The sequence below is a fragment of the Labeo rohita genome, chromosome 5 (assembly GCF_022985175.1).
Source record: "Labeo rohita strain BAU-BD-2019 chromosome 5, IGBB_LRoh.1.0, whole genome shotgun sequence".
Classification (NCBI taxonomy): Eukaryota; Metazoa; Chordata; class Actinopteri; order Cypriniformes; family Cyprinidae; genus Labeo; species Labeo rohita.
The window spans coordinates 12,994,366-13,016,059 of NC_066873.1; the positions used below are offsets into that span (position 1 = coordinate 12,994,366).

The window sequence follows — 21,694 nt, forward strand, 5'->3', positions numbered from 1 at the left end:
TAAAGTAATAAAATTATCGCTTCTTTATAACTTTTGTGAGAGCTCCGTTGACTTTGTCATATTAGCTACTCTAACTTCAGCACATGCATGGGCTAAATGTATGTATGTGTAACAGCTCAAGCTAATTCTGTTTTCTAATAGAGTATCTAAAGGTTTGATTGTGTTTTAAGACAATTTTGTTCTCACCATACAAATAAGTGACTAAAAAACAGCATTGTTGAATAGGGGTTTAATAATTATGACATAGCTGTGTTTTTAAAAAATGCTAGAACTCAAAAATATTACATTATGTATTGACATTATCAGTTTTAATATCTGCCAGTAATCAGTTATAGATGCAAAGTCCTGGATCTTCAGAAAAGCTTGTATTTGTAAAGTACTGCAGTCTCTGGGGGGGTTGAATAATTTCAGTTGCAACTGTACTTATGTGGCATGTGAGCTGCATCCTGTTATCAATTTTGTTTAAAGGATCTTAACTTTTGTCAATCCAGTTGAATAATGAGAGTTAAACAAAAAAAAAAAAAAAAAAAAAAAAATTAATTTAATTTAATTTAATTTAATTGTAATTACTTTCGGTTTTCTAATCACACATTAAATTCTGGCATACTGTACTATAAAGATACTGACTATATAGCCTTAAGGGACAGTAAATAAAAATTCTATCATCGTTTATGCACTCTCACGTCATTCCAAACCTGAAGACTTTCTTTCTTCAGTAGAACACAAAAGAAGCTATTTTGAAGAATGTTGATAACCAGAACTAAATAGTTTTGGTTCTGTTTAACTCATATTAAAATAAGAAATTTCTTCTTTTATGCTCCACTGAACTATCCCTTTAGATGGACTATCCCTTTGCAGGTTAAATGTGCTGCTGTAATTTGTATTTAATTAATAGATAATTCACATAATAAGTACATCAGTCACATATTAACATTCACCCTATCTGATAGCAATTTAGATGCATATAATTCCTTTTTCAGCCACCAGGTGATGCTGAAACAAATACTTTTGATCCAGCTTGGTCACTTACCCTCACTGAATACCCCAACTGCTTTCAGTTCCCATGTGGTCAGTGAGTCTGGAAGAGTTTTGGTAATTCTTACTGACCCAGCCCTTAAACAGATTAAAATGAAAGGTATAATTGTATAATTTAACAAAAACAGTCTTCAGAGAGTCATTTTATGTTATTGTTTCTGTAAATTTTTTAAATCTGTGAAATAAGGCAATAAATTGTGTATTTTGTAAAGAATGTTTTTTTCATAATTCTCTAAAGGTTATCAGTTAAACAAAAGGGATTATGGTTCAGAAAGTTTTCTTACATGCTGGGGTGTTCCTCCCATAACCAGCTCTCAGGGAAGTAGCTCCTAATCTGAGATGGCATCCCATCCAGCAGAAAGTCAATTGCTGCATTGGAAGCATATAATGGAGAACTTTAGATGCAGCCTTTATATGAGTTTAGTCATCTAAGTTACTTAGAAGTTCATTACGATAATGGATGAATATGTAAGAAACACCCATACCTGCGCGACTTAGAATGATTTTATCCACATTCTTTTTACGGAGATTCATAGCAAAGACACAGCATTCATGGAAAGCAGTCTTACACCGTCTCTTCTGCTCCGCAGTTAACCCTCTACAGGTGGTTTTTCAGAAAGATGATATGTCTTTTAAAATGATACGTGATTTGTTATACATGAAATGAATTACAGTAGCAGTAGTATCTAATTATAGGCTCCAAAACAAAGTTGCATAGTAAGATATATATCTATATCTATATATGAGTTTATTTGCAAAACCAGATTAAAATAAAATAGATAATAGATAAATAGATAAAAAAAAATTAAAAATCATGTTTTTTTTTACTGTTATCATGTCTTTATTGTGTTTTATTTTGTTAGTTAGCTGTATTTTTTTAGTGTTTTTTTTAGTTTAATCAAAGTAACCCAACTGCAGTTTGAGTGTAGTTATATATAGTTATATAACCGTAGTTATGTATATATATAAAATAATGATGTTTATTACCTTATAACGTTAATTCTATTTATTATGAGCAATATGTATTGTGTGTTTACGTAACTACAAAACAAACAGCAGTAATGCCTACAATGAAAATCTTTTAGAAATATATAATATTCAACAACAACCAAAAAAAAGATTTCAAAAAAAATATTTCATGTACAGTACAAGTAAAATTAAGAGGACTTAGTAATTCTTTACGCAGGAAGAGGCAATCTCTCTGAACGATGTGCACAGGTTTCAAGAATCGGGCTACTCGCTGTCCCAGATAAGCAGCAATTCTTGAATGCCCTATAAGTTCTGGCTGTAGAACAAACATATGGGCATAAAAATATTCTGATGATGTTGCTATAATAAAAAAAAGGTTATTACAACATACTGTGACTGTTTTCTATTGAAGCTCATTTCTGCCACTGAATATTAAAAAAAGGTAATTGTGACTTCTTCTTTCACAATTATGACTTCTTTTTGTGGAATTGCGAGTTATAAACCTGCAATTCTGAAAGATGAAGTCTGAATTGTGAGATATAAACTCATTTTTTTTCATAACTGTGAGTTTATATCTCGCAATTGTGACTTTATAACATGCAGTTTTGAGTTATCAAGTCAGAATTGTGCTGTCTTGCATTTCTGACTTTTAACATTTTATACATATTTCCCCTCAAAATTGAACTTTATAACTCACAATTGCAAGTTTCTATCATACAATTCTGACTTTTCTGAATTTTTTCTGCCAGTTCTGACATTTTTAAAATTGTGAGATATAAACTCACAATTGCAAGTTATAAAGTTCAGTTTTGAGGGGAAATATGTATAAAATGTTAAAACATTAAAAAATATTATGATATTTATCTCACAATTCGGACTATTTTCCTCAGAATTGCATAATACAAACTCGCAATTCTGAGAAAAAAAGTCCAAATATCAGTCTTTTCTCCACCTCAAAATTGGACTTTATAACTCGCAATTGCGAGTTTATACCTCAGAGCTCTAAAAAAGTCAGAATTGCGAGAAAAAAGGTCAGATTTATGAGATATAAACTCAACTGTGAGAAAAAGTCTGAATTGCATGATACAAATCTTGCATTTGCAAGAAAAAATGTATTTATTTCTTGCAACTGTGTTCATATCACGCAATTCTGAGAGAAAAAGTTGGAATTGTGACTGTCTCGCAATTCTGACTATAACTCGCAATTCTAAATTTTTTTCACAATTGTTATAAAGTTATAAAGTCCAATTTGGAGGGGAAAAATTTATAAAATGTTAAAAAAACAGAAAAATGTTATTGTGACTTTTTATTTCACAGTTTATATCTCACAATTGTGACTTTATAACACACAATTTATCAAGTTATTAAGGCAGAATTGTGATAATGTTTTGTATTTCTGATTTTTGCATATCATTTTTCTGACAATTGCAAGTTTATATCACGTAGTTCTGACATTTTTTTTTTTTTTTTTGCCAATTCTGACATTTTTAGAATTGTGAGATATAAGCTCGTAATTACAAGTTATAAAGTTCAATTTTGAGGGGAAAAATGTGATAAAATTCAAATATAAAACATTTTATGATTTTTTATCTCACAAATCAGACTTTTTTCCTCAGAATTGCATGATATAAACACAATTTTGAGAACATATCAGTCTTTTTTTCTACCTCAAAACCGGACTTTATAACTCGCAGTTGTGAGTTTATACCTCAGAATTCTAAAAAAAAAAAGTCAGAATTGTGAGAAAAAAAGTCAGGTTTATGAGATATAAGCTCACAACTGTCAGAAAAAAGTCTGAATTGCATGATACAAATCTTGCATTTGCAAGGAAAAATGCATTTATTTCTTGCAACTGTGTTTATATCACGTAATTCTGAGAAAAAAAGTCGGAAAAGTCTTGCAATTCTGACTATAACTCGCAATTCTGCATTTTTTTCACAACTGTGAGATACAAACTCACAATTGTGAGTTATAAAGTCCAGTTTTGAGGGGAAAAATGTATTACACAAAAAAAATGTTATTATGACTTTTTATTTCACAATCCTGACTTTTTTCCTCATAATTGTGTTCATATCTCGCAATTGTGACTTTATAACATCCAATTTATCAAGTTATCAAGTCAGAATTGTGATAATGTCTTGCATTTCTGACTTTCGCAAGTCATTTTTCTGACAGTTGACTTTTTTTGCCAGTTCTGACATTTTTAGAATTGTGAGATATAAACTCATAACTGCGAGTTATATAGTCCAGTTTTGAGGTGGAAAAAAGACTGATATTCTCTCAGAATTGACCTTTTATCTCATAATTCTGACTTTTTCCTCAGAATTGCATGATATAAACATGCAGTTTTGAGAAAAAAAAGTCAGAAATGTGAAAAAAAGTCAATTCTGAGAGCATATCAGTCTTTTTTTCACCTCAAAACTGGACTTTATAACTCGCAGTTGTGAGTTTATATCTCAGAATTCTGAAAAAAGTCAGAATTGCGAGATATAAACTTGAAACTGCAAGAAACAGGCTTCCGTATTTTTGCAGACATGAAATGCTTGCAAACAAACCCCTTTGTTCAAACTGTTGTTTCAAATTGTCAGTTGAACGCTTCGGCCTAACCAAGTCAGTGCAAGTCCCTCCTACAAAAAAAAAGAGCATATTTTTGCCACTGTTTCAGAAAATCTAGTGAGATGTTTTAATGTTACAAATCACTCTGAGCATGTACCTGCACTAGAGAATCTGGCATTTGCATTGGTGATGAACATAAGGCCGACACGGTCAAACACATCAGCATTATTTTTGCCTCCTCCTCTTCCACAACCCAAGTCACTTCGCTCAACATGTTGCAGCACCTGTGACAATGAGAAATCCACATGATGTTATTGTAATTTCCCCAAAATACATATAATGTTGGACTTTATACAACTACTTTTTGAACAAATCCTCTATTTTACCTTTTTGAGAGGGTCCTTGTCGTTAGATTTTAGGTTGTACAGGGCAGTATCTACAACAGAAAAAGCCACCAGTGACTCTTCTCTGCTTGAAGTTGACACTCTTAATTCGAGTTTGTCTTTGGGTTTGTAGACTTTCTGTGAGTTGGGAGTTGATATCGCCACCTGAAATATATTTATATGAGTCATGATTTCACAATGCATCAATAACATGATACACATAACAATTACTGACGGCAGAGAAAAAGCCATTACATTTAAATTGTTAAGACATTTGGCCTTCACATCAATCCATGTGGAGTCTGCCACCAGCTCTGCTTTTTCCTCCCCATGCAGGACGTAGTACACCACTAGCCGAGCAGATGGCACCATGTCAGGGGTGATCTTAATGTTGAGGTTCTGATTCTTCCCACCGCCCCACTTAACTGTTTTGAACTGCACAACTTTTCCTCTGGAAATGATCTGAGAAAAAAAAGGTCATAATAGATGATTCACTGGAACAAATAAAGATGAATTCAGTGCAGCCCAATTAAACATATAGGGCATTCAGATGGACAGTGTTATAGCAGATGTGGATTCAAATGTTTGGAATTAATACAATTTTTATTATTATTATTTTAAATAAATTATTACTTATATTAGAAGTCCACTTCCAGAATAAAAATTTACAGATAATTTACTCACCCCCTTGTCATCCAAAATGTTTGTGTCTTTCTTTCTTCAGTCGATAAAAAAAGTTGTGTTTCTCGAGGAAAAAAAATTTAGGAATTATCTCCATATAATAGACTTCAGTGGTGCCCCCAAGTTTAAATGCAGCTTCAAATGGCTCTAAACGATCCCAGCTGAGGAAGAAGGGTCTTACGTAGCAAAATGATCAGTCATTTTCTGAACAAATTGACAATTTATATACTTTTTAACCTTTAACGCTCATCTTGTCTAAGTCTGCATGAACTCTGTTTTTTTTCTGGTTCAATACGTTCAAGACAATTACGGTTTGTTAAAAAACTCCTGTCTCGTTTTCTTCCCCAACTTCAAAATTGTCCCACATTGCTGCAGAAGTACCAACCCAGTGTTTACAAAGTGAACATACAAAGAAGATCAAAAGCCCTTTACAATAAATGGTAAAACAGCGATGTAAGATGATTTTGACGTTGAAGAAGAAAACGAGATGGGAGTTTTCCAGCATACAAACTGTATTGACCTGGATTGCACAGACTACGCATGCGCATCACAGAGAATAGACAAGACGAGCATTTGAGGTTAAAAAGTATCTAAATTGTCAATTTGTTTAGAAAATGACAGACCGTTTCGCTAGATAAGACCCTTCTTCCTCGGCTGGGATCATTTAGAGCCATTTGAAGCTGCATTTAAACTACATTTTGGAAATTCAAACTTGGGGGCACCATTGAACCACTATATGGAGAAAATAATGTTTTCCTCAAGAAATAGTCAATTTCTTATTGACTAAAGAAAGACATGAACATCTTGGATGACAATGGGGTGAGTAAATTATCTGTAAATTTTTGTTCCGGAAGTGGACTTCTCCTGTAAACTGATAAAAAGTAACAGTAAAAACATTTATAATGTTAGAGAAAATTTAAATAAATGCTGTTCTTTTAAACTTTCCACTCATTGAAGATTCCTGAAAAAATGTATCATGGCTTCCACAAAAGTTTTAAGCAGCACAACTGTTTTTATCATTGATAATAATAAAAAATATTTCTGGAGCAGCAAATTAGCATATTACAATGATTAAAAAATCCTACCAACCCTAAACTTTTAAAGAGTAGTGGGTTTGAAAAACATTACCACTTTAAAGACAAATGACAATCATGACAAAAAATCTGTTTAAAAATCTTTTGTTTTAGAGAAATATATAATGCGAGCCTCAAAATGATAGCTAAAATATGTTGTCACTTAAAGGAGAAGTTCACTTCCAGAACAAAAATTTACAGATAATTTAGTCACCCCCTTGTCATCCAAGATGTTCATGTCTTTCTTTCTTCAGTCGATAAGAAATTATGTTTCTTGAGGAAAAAAATTCTGGAATAATCTTCACATAATGGACTTCAATGGTGCCCCCAAGTTTGAACTTCCAAAATGCAGATTAAATGCAGATTCAAAGGGACTGGGATCGTTTAAAGCCATTTGAAGCTACACTGAAACTGCATTTTGGAAGTTCAAATTTGGAGGCACCATTGAAGTCAAGTTGACTATACGGAGAACATTCCTGAAATGCTTTCCTCAAGAAACATAATTTCTTATCGACTGAAAAAAGAAAGACATGAACATCTTGGATGACAAGGGGGTAAGTAAATTATCTGTAAATTTTTGTTCTGGAAGTGAACTTCTCCTTTAAGAGCTTAATAACTAAAAAGCTAAACTAAATAACTCAAAATCTGTACTAACTATATAATATCATTCTGATGGTTCCTCTTTTGTAAGCCGATTTGGATGAAAGCCTCTGCAAAATGCATACATGTAAACATATTTTACCTGGTAGCTGAAGGTCTTCAGAGAAAGATAGTCACGAAAATCAAAGTAAACGTTGATGTAAATGTACTGTCCAACTTCAAATGCTGAGGATTCAGGTAAATCAAGGTACAGGTAGCGATGGTTGACAGACACATATGATTCAGCTTTTAGTTTGAGTGGAGCCTGACTCCAAAAAGGATCTTCTGTCTCAAACTGAAATGAGTACAATATAAATGATCAGTTAGCATACATATCATATTATTTTGCTTGATAAAAAAATAACCTGATTAAATTATTATCTCTATATTTTTACCTACTCTTGTTTACCATTAGAAAAAAAATAGGCTTCAGTTTTACTCACAGTAAATTCAGCTTTTTTTACATTCGCAGGTATATTACAGGTGAAGTAAGCAATTCCATCCTTCCGACTTGTCGATGTCAATGTATCCTGGTGCCCTAGGAATTTAAGAGTGTCTTGTCCATTGTCAGTTGTGGTTACTGTTGCACTCGTCTTGACTGAAACACGTGGAGCTGGTTTACCCAAAGGATCCTTCACCATGACCTGTGTCCAAAATGTCACCAAAATGTTTGAATGGATGAAACATTTACGTATAAGGGCCCTTCTACAGAATTGGTGCAAACTACTGTCCCACAACCAAAAAAACACATTTAAAAAGCATTTAAGTACTCAAATCTTAGATGTTTACTAAGATCCTTTTATTATCTATTGAAACCCACAACAATATTTAAAATACCAGTAGGCTTAATATATACAGTCATGTGAAAAAGTTAGGACACCCTATTGAATTCCATGGTTTTCCGTATCAGGACATCATTAAAATCAGGACATCATATCTCCTCGTTAGTATAGTGTAGTATAGTATATTTTTCCTAAAAAAAAGGGTCCTTGGCTGGTCTTAAAATTTCAAAAATAAAACCTCAGATGAACAACAACACATGAAAAATTGTACCGTCTCATTATTTACTGAACATAATAAAGCCAAAAATTGAAAAGCCATGTGTGACAAAGTTAGGACACCCTTACTGTTAACACTGGAATTAAGAGGGTACATAACAGTCAAGCACTGCTAATCAAATGCCTTTGATTAACTGATCATCAGCAAGTCTGAACGTCTCTATAAAAGCATAAGCTTTGGCAGTTTGCTGGTCTGGAGCCTTTAGGTGTGTGTTAACACAATGCCAAGGAGGTAAGACATCAGTAATCATCTTAGAGCAGCAATTGTTGCTGCCAACAATCTGAGAAGAATAAAACAGCCACTTCCAAACAATTTGAAGTTTATTCACAAGTGGAAGACATTTAAAACAGACACCTCTCCTTCCAGGAGTGGACGTCCCAGAAAATTCACCCCAAGTTCAAACCGTGTAAAGCGGAATGGCAGACAACCCAAGAACTACACCACAATGATCCCAAGCACACCAGCAAATCTACAACAGAATGGCTGAAAAGAATCAAGGTGTTGCAATAGCCCAGTCCAATCCAGAGCTCATCCTGACTCAAATGCTGTGGTGAGAGCTGTGCTTAAGCAAATGCCCACAAACTTCAATAAACTGGAGCAACATTGAAAAAAAGAGTGGTCCAAATTCTTCCAGAACAATGTGAGAGACTGATAAAGTCACACAGAAAATGAATGCTTCTAGTTATTGCTGCTAAAAGTGGATCTACATGTAACTGACTCATAGGGTGTCCTAACTTTGTCACACATGGCTCTTGGTTGTATTTTTGCTAAATAAATAATGACGCTGTGTGATATGTCATGTGATGATGTTTATCTGAGGATTTATCTATCAAATTTTAGGACCTGCCAAGGACCAGATAAATTTTTGTTATGTCTTGATACAGAAAACCATGAAATTCAATAGGGTGCCTTTTCACATGACTGTATATATAATCATCGTTTAGTGGGTACTTTCAGTTGTAAGGTGGCTGTCCCAAACCCTAACCCCTAAATTTCAACTTATGAAAATTAAGTTGAAATAATTTTTGTATTTTATTCCATTGTTGTTTTTAAAAATATCTTTTTAATTTTTTAAAGTTCAGTAAAGTTCAAAAAATATTTATTATATATTCTCTTTGTAAATGATGAAACTTGAAACATGTAAAAGCAATGTGTCACACATTTTTCATGTCACTACTGAAACAGTGTATGTTTTAGTCCATTGGCTGAGACTGATTTTAACTACACCCTACATTTATGATCAGGAAATATTTATGTGTGACTCTCTCATACCTACATGCTGAGTAGATAGGCCCCATCATTTTGAAATAAATGTGTTCAAAAGAGTGAAAAATATGTGTGAAAAAACGTCACTACCGAACACCATTTTTCTATAAGTGAACACACGTTTTTGGGAGTTATTCCTTAACATTTAGTTTTTATATGTGTTCAACTGTTCAGATTAGCACAGATCATATGCTAATTAGAATCTTTGAGCAAGATTCAAAAGTATCTAAAATTGTCACTACCGAAACAGTCACGACCAAAACATCTGGTGAAGTTTCGGCAGTGACATCTTTGGTTTTTTTGGGTGTTATCCCATAAGATTGTCACTACTGTAACAGTCACGACCGAAACATATCATCATTGTTTCGCTAGTGACAAAACGGAACGCATAATCCTTTATTTGGGGGAAATGGTTATGCAAATTTGTTTAATATTTTAGTATATTTTAGTAGTGTTTTAGTATGTGGGTTTAAATTCTGTAATGTGATTGTCGCTACCAAAACATTACTGTCACTACCGAAAATGTGCTGTCACGACCGAAACATAGGATACTGAAACATAAAGTATACTGAAGAATTATCAACTGAAATGTTATGATAGTGTTTGGTTCAAACTAATGAATCCTTAAGTTTGAAATCAGTATGATCAACTTTTTGCCTTTTACAAAGAAAAACTTGATTTAAATACAACACATCTCATAAATCACACTTGATATACTGTTAAAATTGTAATTGTTATTGATTTACCTCTGAAAACACTTCAGTAAAATTATATTTACAAGGAAGATGTAAGTAAAATCTTAATAGGTCAATATAACCCTTCTTATTAAAATATATATTATTGTGTTTCAGTAGTGACAAATTTGGGGAGAGGACAAATATTCCAAAACTTTCTAAAACTACAATATGATAATTAACTGCACAATTACTAGAACTGTGTACATTGGATATTATACAGTTTTCATACACACAAAATTTGTGGAAAAGACACTTTTTTTTTTTCAAAATGTTTCCGAATCTGACTTTGAACCAGTTCTGTAGAATGGCCCATATATGTTTGTTCAAATATAATACAACTACTTGAGAAAACAGGTTTCTTACTCTTATAGCGTATGGTAGACCCGGTTTGATGAAAGGAGGGGTTGCAATCAGACTCAGTGTATATGGACTTTCTGCAAATTTCACATTTGAGAGCACTGCCTCCTGGGAGATTCCACCTGACAATGAAAAGGGGTTTTCAACATTGTCAAATGTGACCCTGGATCACAAAACCAGTCATAAAGGTCAATTTTTCAAAATTGGGATTTATACATCATCTGAAAGCTGAATAAATAAATTCTGTTTGTTAGGATAGAACAATATTTGGTAGAGATACAACTATTTGAAAATCTGGAATCTGAGGGTGCAAAAAAAATCAAAATATTGAGAAAATCGCCTTTAAAGTTGTCCAAATAAATTTCTTAACAATTTATATTACTAATCAAAAATTAAGCTTTGATATATTTACAGTAGGAATTTTACAAATTTTACAAAAATAGTATTTTTTTCTATTGCTACAAATATACCCCAGCGACTTAAGACTGGTTTTGTGGTCCAGGGTCACATATGGTTGTCACATTTATTTGCTTGATGGTATAAATCAGGATAACACACTGCTGTGCCTGTGGAACTGACTGGACCTACCAGTTGACTCTTGCAGCAAAACTCTCACTCGAAGAAAGGTGTTTTCTTTCATGTCACTCAGACTTTGAGGCCCATTCGGCATGGATAACAAAGCAGACTTGATTCTTAAGGTAATTTCTTCACTCTTTCCATTTTCCAGCTAAAACAAAAACCAAAAGTTTTGCAGTTAAAACAAATGTATTCCCTGAGCTCAAACATTAAAATTGTTTTGTTGACTGCACACTGACCCTACGTATTGCAAATGTTGATGGTATCATGACAGTTTCTTCTGGAGAACTGTATCCGAACGTCAACAAAATGCTTGCTGAATTAACTGGTGTTCCATCAGCATACCTGTCAGCACGCATATACACAAACAATTTGCAACACTGACAACTGAAATTAATATACTCCAGTGCTCAAGCTGGGGTTAAGAGAATTTTTTCAGTGTTTTTGAAAGATACAAACAGTTCAAACAGTAATATAAATATTGTAAAATACTGTATAAATCATTATAAAATAAAGTGGTTTTCTAACTTAAAACCTTCTCATTTCTAATTTAACACTGTTTTCTAACAGTTTAACATATTTGTGATGCAAAGCTGAATTTTCAGCAGTCATTACTCCAGTCTTCAGTGTCACATGATGCTTCAGAAATTATTCTAATATGCTGATTTGATGCTTAAGAAACATCTCTTATTATCAGTGTCAATACTATTCTTTGATGAACAGAAAGTTCAAAAGAATAGCATTTATTTTTAACAATAATTTTTTTCAACATAATGCAAAGTTTTTACAGTCACTTTTGATCAATTAAATGCTTCCTTGCTAAATAAGAGTATTAAAGGGGTTATCGAATGCCCATTTTCCACAAGTCGATATGATTCTTTAGGGTCTTAATGAAAAGTCTATAATATAGTTTGGTTAAAAATTCTCAATGGTTGTGTAAAACAACACCCTTTTTACCTTGCCAAAATCAGCTCTGCAAAAATCATCCTGTTCTGGTCGAGGCTGCTTTAAATGCAAATGAGCTCTGCTCGCCCCGCCCCTCTCTTCTCTCTGTGGACTGACGAGCCTGTTTACTTTAGCCGCATTTAGCCGCTAAACTTCCTAACTAGCACATTATTGGGAAAGGCGATCGCAAAGATTCATAAAAAAAACCTTTATACTCACTTCTGCTGTAAGTGAAGCTGGATCACGAATGATTCGTGTGAACATAGACGGATATATGTAGATCGGGAGGCGCATTCCCTTCACAAACAAACGTAATCCTGCATGTTCAACGGCTCAGACGTCGGGAGTGAATGACGACCACTATGTTCATTATTACATCCAGCAACACAACACCTCAATCGCTCAATTCTTGTCTAACTTACATCCCTGCTCCGGCATCAAAACATGGAGGTTGGACTCTGACAGCTGATCTGAGGTAAGACGCTCATGTCAATCAACTATCGTGGGAGCGGCCTCTGTCGGTGTGACGCCACAACGACAGGCATCTGAGAATGGCTCGATTTGAATTATTTTTACTAGATTAATTTAGATTAATTAAAACCCACTGCATGGATTTTTATCATTATAGGGTAGATTTGTACATACACTGCCAACACACATTAATGTTCAAACAACATGTAAAAGTGAATTTAGCATCCGATGACCCCTTTAAATTCTTTCACTTAGAGAATAAATAAAACTGGCCACAAATCTTTGAACGGTACTGTATTTATGTGAAATAAAACAGGAAAACCCTACTTGGCTGAAATCGTCAACTGGAAAGCTTCAAAGTTCTTCTCACTGATGTAGTTGGCTTCAGGCTCAAAGTGGATTAAAATACTGGGCAGCACTGAGAAACATAGCTTGTTTTCAGATATAATAGACTGAATATCTACATAACAGATTTAAAAAAAGTAATAAAAGACAAGGGTCTTACCGTATTCTTTGACTTCAAACTCAGCAGTGGCACTTGTTTCAAAAGTGTCTGCATAGGTCGCCACAATCTTCCAGATTCCATAACTGATGAGATTTACATTGTGAATAAAATGATGCAGAGACAAAAAAAGTAATAACTATGGAAAACACTATCTGGTTTAATAAACCGCCATTTGCCAGGCTTCTTAAATGTGACCCTGGACCACAAAACCAGTCTTAAGTCGCTGGGGTTCATTTGTAGCAATAGCCAAAAATACATTGTATGGGTCAAAATGATTGATTTTTCTTTTATGGCAAAAATCATTAGGAAATTAAGTAAAGATCATGTTCCATGAAGATATTTTGTAAAATTCTTACTGTAAATATATGAAAACTTAATTTTTGATTAGTAATATACATTGTTAGCAATTTTTTTTGCACCCTCAGATTACAGGTTTTCAAATAGTTGTATCTCGACCAAACATTGTTCTCTTCCAACAAACCATACATCAATGGAAGGCTTATTTATTCAGATTTCAGATGATGTATAAATCTTTTTGAAAAATTGACCTTATGACTGGTTTTGTGATCCATGGTCACAAATGGATAGTTCACTCAAAAATTTAAATTCTGTCATGAATTACTCTCATGTCGTTCCAAACCTGCGAAATCTTTGTCCATCTTCAGAACACAAATTAAGGTATTTTTAATGAAATCCAAGAGCATTCCCAGCAGGCACACAACGTCATAAGACGCTGATATTTGGTTAAATTTCGGTTGCGACATCGGCTGACCAAAATTCAATGTAAATTCAACGTTTAATGTCAACGTTAAATTGATGTCCAATATCAATGTCAGCTGACGTTGATATTTTGTTGTTTTTAGGTTGTGTAACCAAAATCCAACATTAAGTCAGCGTCAAATTGACGTCAAATACTGACGTCAACGCGATTTTCATTCTCAACCAAAATGCAACGTCTGTCCGACACCATGTCCAACATCAACCTGACGTTATATAGACGTCCAGTGCCTGCTGGGTTCTGACCCTGCATAGACAACAATGCAACCACCACGTTCCAGGCCCAAAAACTTAGTCAGGACATTGTTAAAATAGTCCATGTGACATCAGTGGTTCAACCTTAATTTTATGAAGCTTCGAGAAAACTTTTTGTGTGCAAATAGAGCAAAAATAACACATCGAATCGGAATTGAAATCGAGTTATGAAGGTCAGAATTTTCATTTTTGGGTGAACTATCCCTTTAATTAGCTTCTCCAGCTTGACTTTAAGTTCTTAGGAAACTTCACCTGGTTGACAAGGACTTACCAGTAACACCAAATATATTTATAATAGACTGTCTTACGTTGGTTTTAAAGGTATTTGGAATGGTGGAAGAAGTGGTTTTGCTCCATTGATGTCTGCCATTTCAATAATCTCTACTTTGATACCATTAGGGTCCTAAAAGGAAGTTGAAACATTAACAAGGTTCACACACAGAAATCATAATTCATGTAAAAGTATGAGGCTGTGAAGAGAGACGCTTCACCAGGAATGTAAGAGAGACAGTTCGTGTAGATTTCCTCAGCTCCTCGTTGAGGGAGTAAACACGCACTTGTACTAAGAAAACAGATTCAAAGGATTGTTTTAAAGTGATTCTTTCCTTTTGTCACTCCATCTTTCTCACACATCATAGATTCTTATCATACTAACCCTCTTGTTCGGGTGTGTACAGCGACTTGTCAGTCTGGATAAAGAGAAAACCGTTGACAGTAGTGACTGGGATTTTTTCATGTGCAGTGAAAGCAGGGGAAATCGCCTGAAGGTAGACATATCTGTCCTCTTTGGGGAAATCTTTAGCCATTATCTGGGAAACAGAACATAATATTCACGAATAACATCAAATCTGTACAAATCTGTAAGCAGCACATTTAAGCCACAAAAATACAGAAATATCCTCTGGCATCTTAAATGTGCAATCCTACCCGTAAAGTAGCCGAAGCTTGATAGTCGTTCGCGGCGTTGAGCTTCACGGACTGAGATGCATATTCTTTAGAACCTGCTGCTAGTGTGTTCTTCAGGTGAAGAAATACCGTAATTTCCTGATCATAACCAAACAACTGCACCACCACTTTTTCCGAAGCATCGAGTCGCAGGAGTTTAGGTGCAGTGATTAAATATCTGTAAAAATAAAAATAAAAAATCTGTGTAGTGTGTGTATGCGAGTTCGTTTCAGAGGCAGACTTGTAAAACAAAACAGTTTAGGCTATATAAAACATAAATGCCTATTTTAAGCCAAACATGAAGGATTACAGTTGTTTTTCACGAGTGTACAGACGTTTAGGCTTCGTTTAGTTATTTTTTTTTATTTTGCAGTTCTGCTTTTTTGATAACAACACAGTATTCTGTTCAGTAGAAATGTTTAAGTGATGTAAATTGCAACTTACACACTTTCCTGGACAGTAATGCAGACGAAGAGATGAAGTATGCAGAGCAAAAATAAACGTGCCATCATAGACTGTTTGCTCCTTAAAAAAACAGGTCTGGCATTTGTTCAGATTTTGTCAGCCAAATCAATATCTGCTCTGCTTGCTTAAAGTTACTTATTAGCTCAACTGTCTTGAAAAAGATCCTAAAAATGTTTTTGAGGTTTAGTTATAGTTAGTCTATAGTTATAGAACAGCTAGTCTAAATATGATGACTACGAAATAACATTAGTCATAATGATTAGTGTAACTGTTCGGGTGTAAAAGTTTAACGTTGATTATGAAATGCTTGTATCATCACTGTAAAGTTTGCTCAATCATTGTGCAACTCACAAAAAACTCACTAAAGCATACGCCTAGTCCTATTTACAACTAAAAGGGGATTTCACAGAGATGTTTTCTTTTCATGGGTTGTTTTATTATTGTGCAATTCCAGTAACTTTTGGACATCAATCTGACTCTTGACTTTTGTAATTGATTTACTGAATTTGAGTTAATTGTACACATTTAAACAGAAACCCACTAATATGGGTAACTGTGGGTTCTCAGAGATAAACGGTGAAAAGAGAGACATCGTAGATTATTCACTGTACAAAATATGAATAATAAGTGATATGTTTTCTCAAAGTGAGTTTAAATGACTTGTACAGCCAATATTATAGTTTCTAAGTTGGACTAGGTGGATATTTTTTACACCCATTTACATTGTTATGTATTATCATGGCAAAATGAAAAAAGTGACAAAATATGAGATTTGTTAATTATTTATTGAGCATACAAGTGAATACCCAAATAATTTTATATAAGCAAACATAGTATACATAATATAATAGAACCAAGTTTTGTAATAATACTTTAAGCTTTACATACATACACAGATAAAGTGACTATTCCATGTTTTTGGAAGTAAATCTTCAACTCCTATGTACATTCCTTTACATACTTCATTTGTTCATTCACAATAAAACATGCTTCAAGACCCACTGCTCTGATTGGGCTGCAGTGACACAAATCAGTCACTAAGTGGTGCTTGATCCCACTGGATCCTTCATAGTGGCTAAAGCGAATGGGGTGATGTGGCTTTATCCATACTGGAATGGGACAAAACAATACTTTTGCATGCAAATATGAATAAAAGATACACTGACTACTGATCAACTTAAATGATAGTGTTATAATGCGGCAGATCCGCATCCATCAGTGCGTGTACAGTAGTTCTGGAAATGAATTCAACATGAACATACAAAACAGCCCTTCCATGGCCAGTGCTGTCATAACTGAGTTCTGCAGGCGTCGTTCATCCTATCTGACCACTTCTACACCTTTAAGGAACTGCAAAGTATCCGTTAAAAGTGAGAGTACTCAGGCATAGCCGGATTCCTATACCTGAGCTGGCAGCACTTGGAGAACAGCCTGTGAGATTGCAAACATCTAAGACGCTTTATGTCTTCTCATAGCACCATAGTGGGTATGTGATGCACCAGTGAGGCCGGGTGAGGAACCTGTGCCAGCTGAGGAGGTGGAGGAGGTGGCGAATGGGCCTGCAGACCTACTACAGCCCCTGTGCTGGCCGGCCGGTGCCTGGCGCTCTTCTGGTGCGCTCGCAGCCCTGCCAACTGGGAGTACGCGCTCTGGCAGACGTGGCACTTGTAGGGGCGCTCGCCCGTGTGGAGGCGCACGTGGTTACGGAGGGTGGAGGACTGGCTGAAGCGGCGGTTGCAGAAACGGCAGACGAAGGGCTTGTCCAGAGTGTGTATGCGCATGTGGGATCGCAGGTTGCTGCGGGAGTTGAAGCCACGGTGGCAGATGACGCAGCGCATGCGGCTGGCGGTAGAGAGCGAGGCAGTGGAGGAGGTGTCGCACAGGTGGAATTCATCTGTGGGGAGAGAAGAGACAGAAGGGTCAGGGACTTCAATCAGATGCTAATGGAGTTTTAACCAAGGCTATTGTAGCGCTGTGATAAAGATCAGCCTGAAACCCACCCAAAGCCCCGAAGTGACTGAATTACTCACCAGTTTTTTTATTCTTCTGCTGTTCATCCTCTATGCCAGGGACTCCTGGGATACCCAGGAAGGTGTTGTGGGAATTTCCATACCACACAAGCAGTTCTTGATCTGGAGGTATTGTCTGTTAATAAAACAAATATATATATATATAAATGCATATATAAAATACTTTGAAAAACTTTTTAGTGCTGGGCAATGATTAATCGTGATTAATCGCATCCAAAATAAAAGTTTTTGTTTACATATTTGTGTGCACTGTGCATATTTATTATATATATATAAAGACACACAAATACAGTATATATTTTGAAAATACTTACATAGATTTATATTCATATATTTGTATTTATGAATATATATTCATATAATTTATATTATATATATATAAATATATTTAATATATAAACATAACATATTTTTCTTAAATATATTCATGCATGTGTGTGTATTTATATATACATAATAAATATACATAGTACACATTCATATATTATGTACACAAAAACTTTTATTTTGGATGCAATTAATCGCTGCCAAGCATTAAACTGTTATATTTGAAACTAAAATCAAAGTTTAATTAATGAGTAAATAGATTATAAATAAACAACAGATATTTAATAGAAATAATAGATAAATTAACAACTTAAATTATAAATGTCTGTCTATCTATCTATATCTATCTATATTTTGGTATTTCAGCTTACTTTAATGCTGTCTAAAATTTGAACCAAAATCAAAAAGTTTAATTACTTGAGAAAATCTAGTCGAAACTCATCAAATCAAATAGAAACAATAGAAATTTCATTTTATTTAAATGAATGGAAACTAAGATGTTAAATAGCAATAGGCCTAATATTTTATAGTGCATCGAAAATTCAAAATATAAAAATGATCTAAATATAAAATTATGAAAACTTTTAAAGTTATATAAAACGAACCTCTACTGCTTTGTAAAATATGCTGCTTCCGATTTGCACGACCTCCAGGTTCTGTTCTTGCTCGTTGCGGGCGCATTTGATGTAAGTCATCCAGCTGCGATGATCCTCTTGGCTGGCATCGATGAAATAGCGCACCGTGCCATCTTCATTGAAAACCTAAGAAGAACACAAACGCTTGCCATGAATCTCTAACTTGGCGTAATAGTTTACGAGGATAAACGAGGATGCATGCGACACCTGTTGAACGTCGCTTACCTCCCACATTAGATTGTTGTTCTTGAAGAGATCCACATGCTCGGGTGAAATGACCCTGCCTGTGAAGGGACCCATCTCGGTGCCAGCTTTTATCCAGGTCTTGGAGAAGATGCCAAGTCCTTCTCCAGGGATTGAGCTCTGCGCAATGATGACTTCACTTGGCAGCACTAAACTGGAGAGTTTCTGGACCTCTGGAGATAAAAAGCGGCAAATAAAATCTAAAGTTAATTTGGAACATTTAGTTTATATATCTAATAAAAACCAGGGAACGAATACAATAAAACGAAATAAAATGGAACTGCGCGCTTGCAGGCGCACTTAAAGCAAGAATTAAAAGAAATGAAATCGAAAGAAAGTATTTATAGTGTTAATTTCTAACAAATCTTTCATACTGTAAAACTATTTTATTATTCTAAGCCAATATAAAGGAATGCGCAATGTGTCCGTCAGTAAGACTTCAATTGCCGCTTTCAGGCGAGACACAAATAAATGTCAAACCCGTCTTTACGTTTAAGAATTCAGCAATTTTCTACGCTTTAAATGTGACGAGGCTATATATTCATAGGCAAGAAATAGCTTATTCCGTATTCATTATCCTTTCAGAAACTTTGTAGCACTAAATGTGCGCTGAAAGAAACGAGAAGTTTCTTTAAACGGCCCTGGAATTTCTGACAAAACGCAGAAAAGGAGATTAGCTGCTTGACATGGTGTGAATAGCGGTAGAATCAGCTTTCACGGCATATTAACAGCGGGACGGAAAACTTTAAATGCGCCTGAGAGGAGAGAAAAGTGTCAAAGCGGGGGTGTGGAGACTGTCCCGGGCTGATGAATGACGGGCTTTTCTCTGTCTAACGTCCTGGCTTCACTGGCAACTTTCTCAGGTCAAGCACAACGTTGCCCTGATGATTTTAATAGCCCTATTTAAATAAGTTTCACTTTGCAAGTAGGCTTTACAACGCATAAATCTTGATTTTATAATATGCATTTAGAACATATGTTAATTTTGCATATATTCAGCTGCCAACCATGTGCAAATCATTTAATGCCTTTTAAAGGGTTTAATTTTTTGAAGGAATTTCTGCTACTAATGTTTTTGTTGAAGCCCATCTTGCCAAACCCAGTTGTCTTTTGACCAAACATTAAGCCGTCCTACAGACATTTTAAACAAAACAGCGAAATCATTCTTAGCTTACAAAATGTAAATAATTTATAGGAAAGTCAATTTATGTTTTGTCTTATGTCTTGTCAATATACATTCCCAGAACTTGCGCAACTGTTGCCATCTCAGGTGAAAGCTCAAGCGGCTAACGCAGTCTGACTTGTATCTAACTTTTGTGGTTATTAAATGTTTAAAAATGCCACTGAAATGTATACTGTAAATAGAATAAATTCTTTTAAGATTCCCAATTTGCATCCTTGAAATAATACATTTTTTTTAACCTGCACAGTCTCTGAATAAGCACTGTACTGATTGTGCCGTATTATTTGAATTCTTTTCCCCCCATTTTTAATAGGCATAAGCCACTAAATTAATACAATTTATTTTTTACATTATTTTAAAATAGACTTTTACATATATTTTAGGCTACTGTTTCTCTTTAATACCTATTTTAAACACTTTTATCATTAATTGTATTTAAAACATGCCTAACACTTGTTCTACAGTAAGCAATTTAACATCAGATCTAATTTGCAATTAAGAATAAATTGAGAAAACGGCTTTACACTAAAATACTACAGCAAATATACAAATTCAAAACTTTCCAAACAACCCCTAATCAAGGGAAATCTTGTGGCGGACTCACCTCCGGAGAAGGACTGCGCCAGGACCTCGGCGGTGAAGGCAGTTTTGGGGCTGACAGTGCTGGTCTTCTCCTCGAACAGGTGTTCGCCCAGGACGTTCCTCCAGCGGCCGTACAGGAAACTGTGCAGGATGTCTGATGTGATGATGTCGGACAGGGCCAGAGTCTGCTGCTTAAATCCAGCCTTCAGTACCAGAGCATCTGCAGGCAACACTGAACCCATGATGAAACCCTTAACTATTATCCCTGCGATAAACCCGACAGTATCGCCCCTTGCTGTTAAATTTAGACCGAATATCTACGTTGTAAAAGGCGAATGTAATCGATGAATCAGTCTGAGGCCAATGCAATGTCAACGTGCTCTCTTCTTGCTAAGTGTCGAGAGAATGTTTCGCCTTTCCAAGGTCCCGGTGGGCTTTATATGCGTCAGGTCTGACCCACGGTAATTAGTTATTAATGACCCTCCCCTTGTGTTCTTTAGACTTGTTCAACCAGAGGAAAAAAAACGCCACACTCTTTATTGAGTGGCTACTCCTGAGGGGGTGGGGGAAGAAGGGGGAGCGATGTGTGTGTGTTGATGTTCAGGATCCAACAACCGCGTTTTGGCTAAAATAACAAGCCCCGTCTCCTCACCGTGAGCTCCGCTCCAGCTGTTTGCTCCTGAGAGACGAACAGGAGCACTTCTGGCACGGAAAACCCAAACGCAAACTCGACTCTCAGTGTGAAAACTAGTAAAGGACCCAGGGTAAAATCTGTTAGCTGATTTATCTCGTTTGTCTGAGAGAAACTGACAATATCGAGTTATATCAGTGTTTTTGTAAGTGCGACTTACAATCTGAAACAAGAAAACAAGAATAAGGCATGCTGAAAAGCAGCTTTTGTGACCGATATATTTTCTTCCTGTGAGGAAGGAGTTAAAAAATGTGTTTTCTTCATTTTGATCCATAGCATTTATCAGACCAATATATTGTATTAATTCAC

General features: G+C 35.1%; 2 protein-coding genes across 2 annotated transcripts in view; both read right to left on the reverse strand.

The window, feature by feature from the left end:
* The window catches only part of c5 (complement component 5), a 37,501-nt gene extending 21,572 nt beyond the window's left edge, over positions 1 to 15,929 (reverse strand). Inside the window, exons 1-20 of the mRNA XM_051109573.1 lie at positions 15,674 to 15,929; positions 15,212 to 15,407; positions 14,940 to 15,093; positions 14,776 to 14,846; positions 14,593 to 14,687; positions 13,253 to 13,335; positions 13,075 to 13,165; positions 11,571 to 11,676; positions 11,344 to 11,482; positions 10,762 to 10,877; positions 7,780 to 7,980; positions 7,440 to 7,631; positions 5,199 to 5,405; positions 4,947 to 5,108; positions 4,718 to 4,844; positions 4,560 to 4,631; positions 2,218 to 2,320; positions 1,521 to 1,633; positions 1,320 to 1,404; positions 1,031 to 1,113 (exon numbers count right to left, since the gene is read on the reverse strand). Coding sequence (XP_050965530.1) covers positions 1,031 to 1,113; positions 1,320 to 1,404; positions 1,521 to 1,633; positions 2,218 to 2,320; positions 4,560 to 4,631; positions 4,718 to 4,844; positions 4,947 to 5,108; positions 5,199 to 5,405; positions 7,440 to 7,631; positions 7,780 to 7,980; positions 10,762 to 10,877; positions 11,344 to 11,482; positions 11,571 to 11,676; positions 13,075 to 13,165; positions 13,253 to 13,335; positions 14,593 to 14,687; positions 14,776 to 14,846; positions 14,940 to 15,093; positions 15,212 to 15,407; positions 15,674 to 15,741 — 2,464 coding nt within the window. The 5' untranslated portion in view covers positions 15,742 to 15,929. The remainder of the gene's footprint in view (positions 1 to 1,030; positions 1,114 to 1,319; positions 1,405 to 1,520; positions 1,634 to 2,217; positions 2,321 to 4,559; positions 4,632 to 4,717; positions 4,845 to 4,946; positions 5,109 to 5,198; positions 5,406 to 7,439; positions 7,632 to 7,779; positions 7,981 to 10,761; positions 10,878 to 11,343; positions 11,483 to 11,570; positions 11,677 to 13,074; positions 13,166 to 13,252; positions 13,336 to 14,592; positions 14,688 to 14,775; positions 14,847 to 14,939; positions 15,094 to 15,211; positions 15,408 to 15,673) is intronic.
* A 531-nt stretch (positions 15,930 to 16,460) lies between these two features.
* prdm12b (PR domain containing 12b) lies at positions 16,461 to 21,089 on the reverse strand. The gene is made up of 5 exons (XM_051110590.1): positions 20,717 to 21,089; positions 18,912 to 19,102; positions 18,657 to 18,812; positions 17,725 to 17,839; positions 16,461 to 17,588 (listed from the first exon to the last, which is right to left on the reverse strand). The coding sequence occupies exons 1-5, from the start codon at positions 20,934 to 20,936 to the stop codon at positions 17,164 to 17,166; spliced, it is 1,107 nt and encodes a 368-aa protein (XP_050966547.1). The 5' UTR covers positions 20,937 to 21,089; the 3' UTR covers positions 16,461 to 17,163.
* Positions 21,090 to 21,694: the final 605 nt, after the last annotated feature.

Coding starts and splice junctions, on each gene's coding strand:
- prdm12b (XM_051110590.1), bottom strand. CDS start 20,936: ATGGGTTCAGTGTTGCCTGCAGATGCTCTGGTACTGAAGGCTGGATTT. Junction 19,103..20,716: donor GGCGCAGTCCTTCTCCGGAG/GTGAGTCCGCCA, acceptor TTTTATCTCCAG/AGGTCCAGAAACTCTCCAGT. Junction 18,813..18,911: donor ACAACAATCTAATGTGGGAG/GTAAGCGACGTT, acceptor TGTTCTTCTTAG/GTTTTCAATGAAGATGGCAC.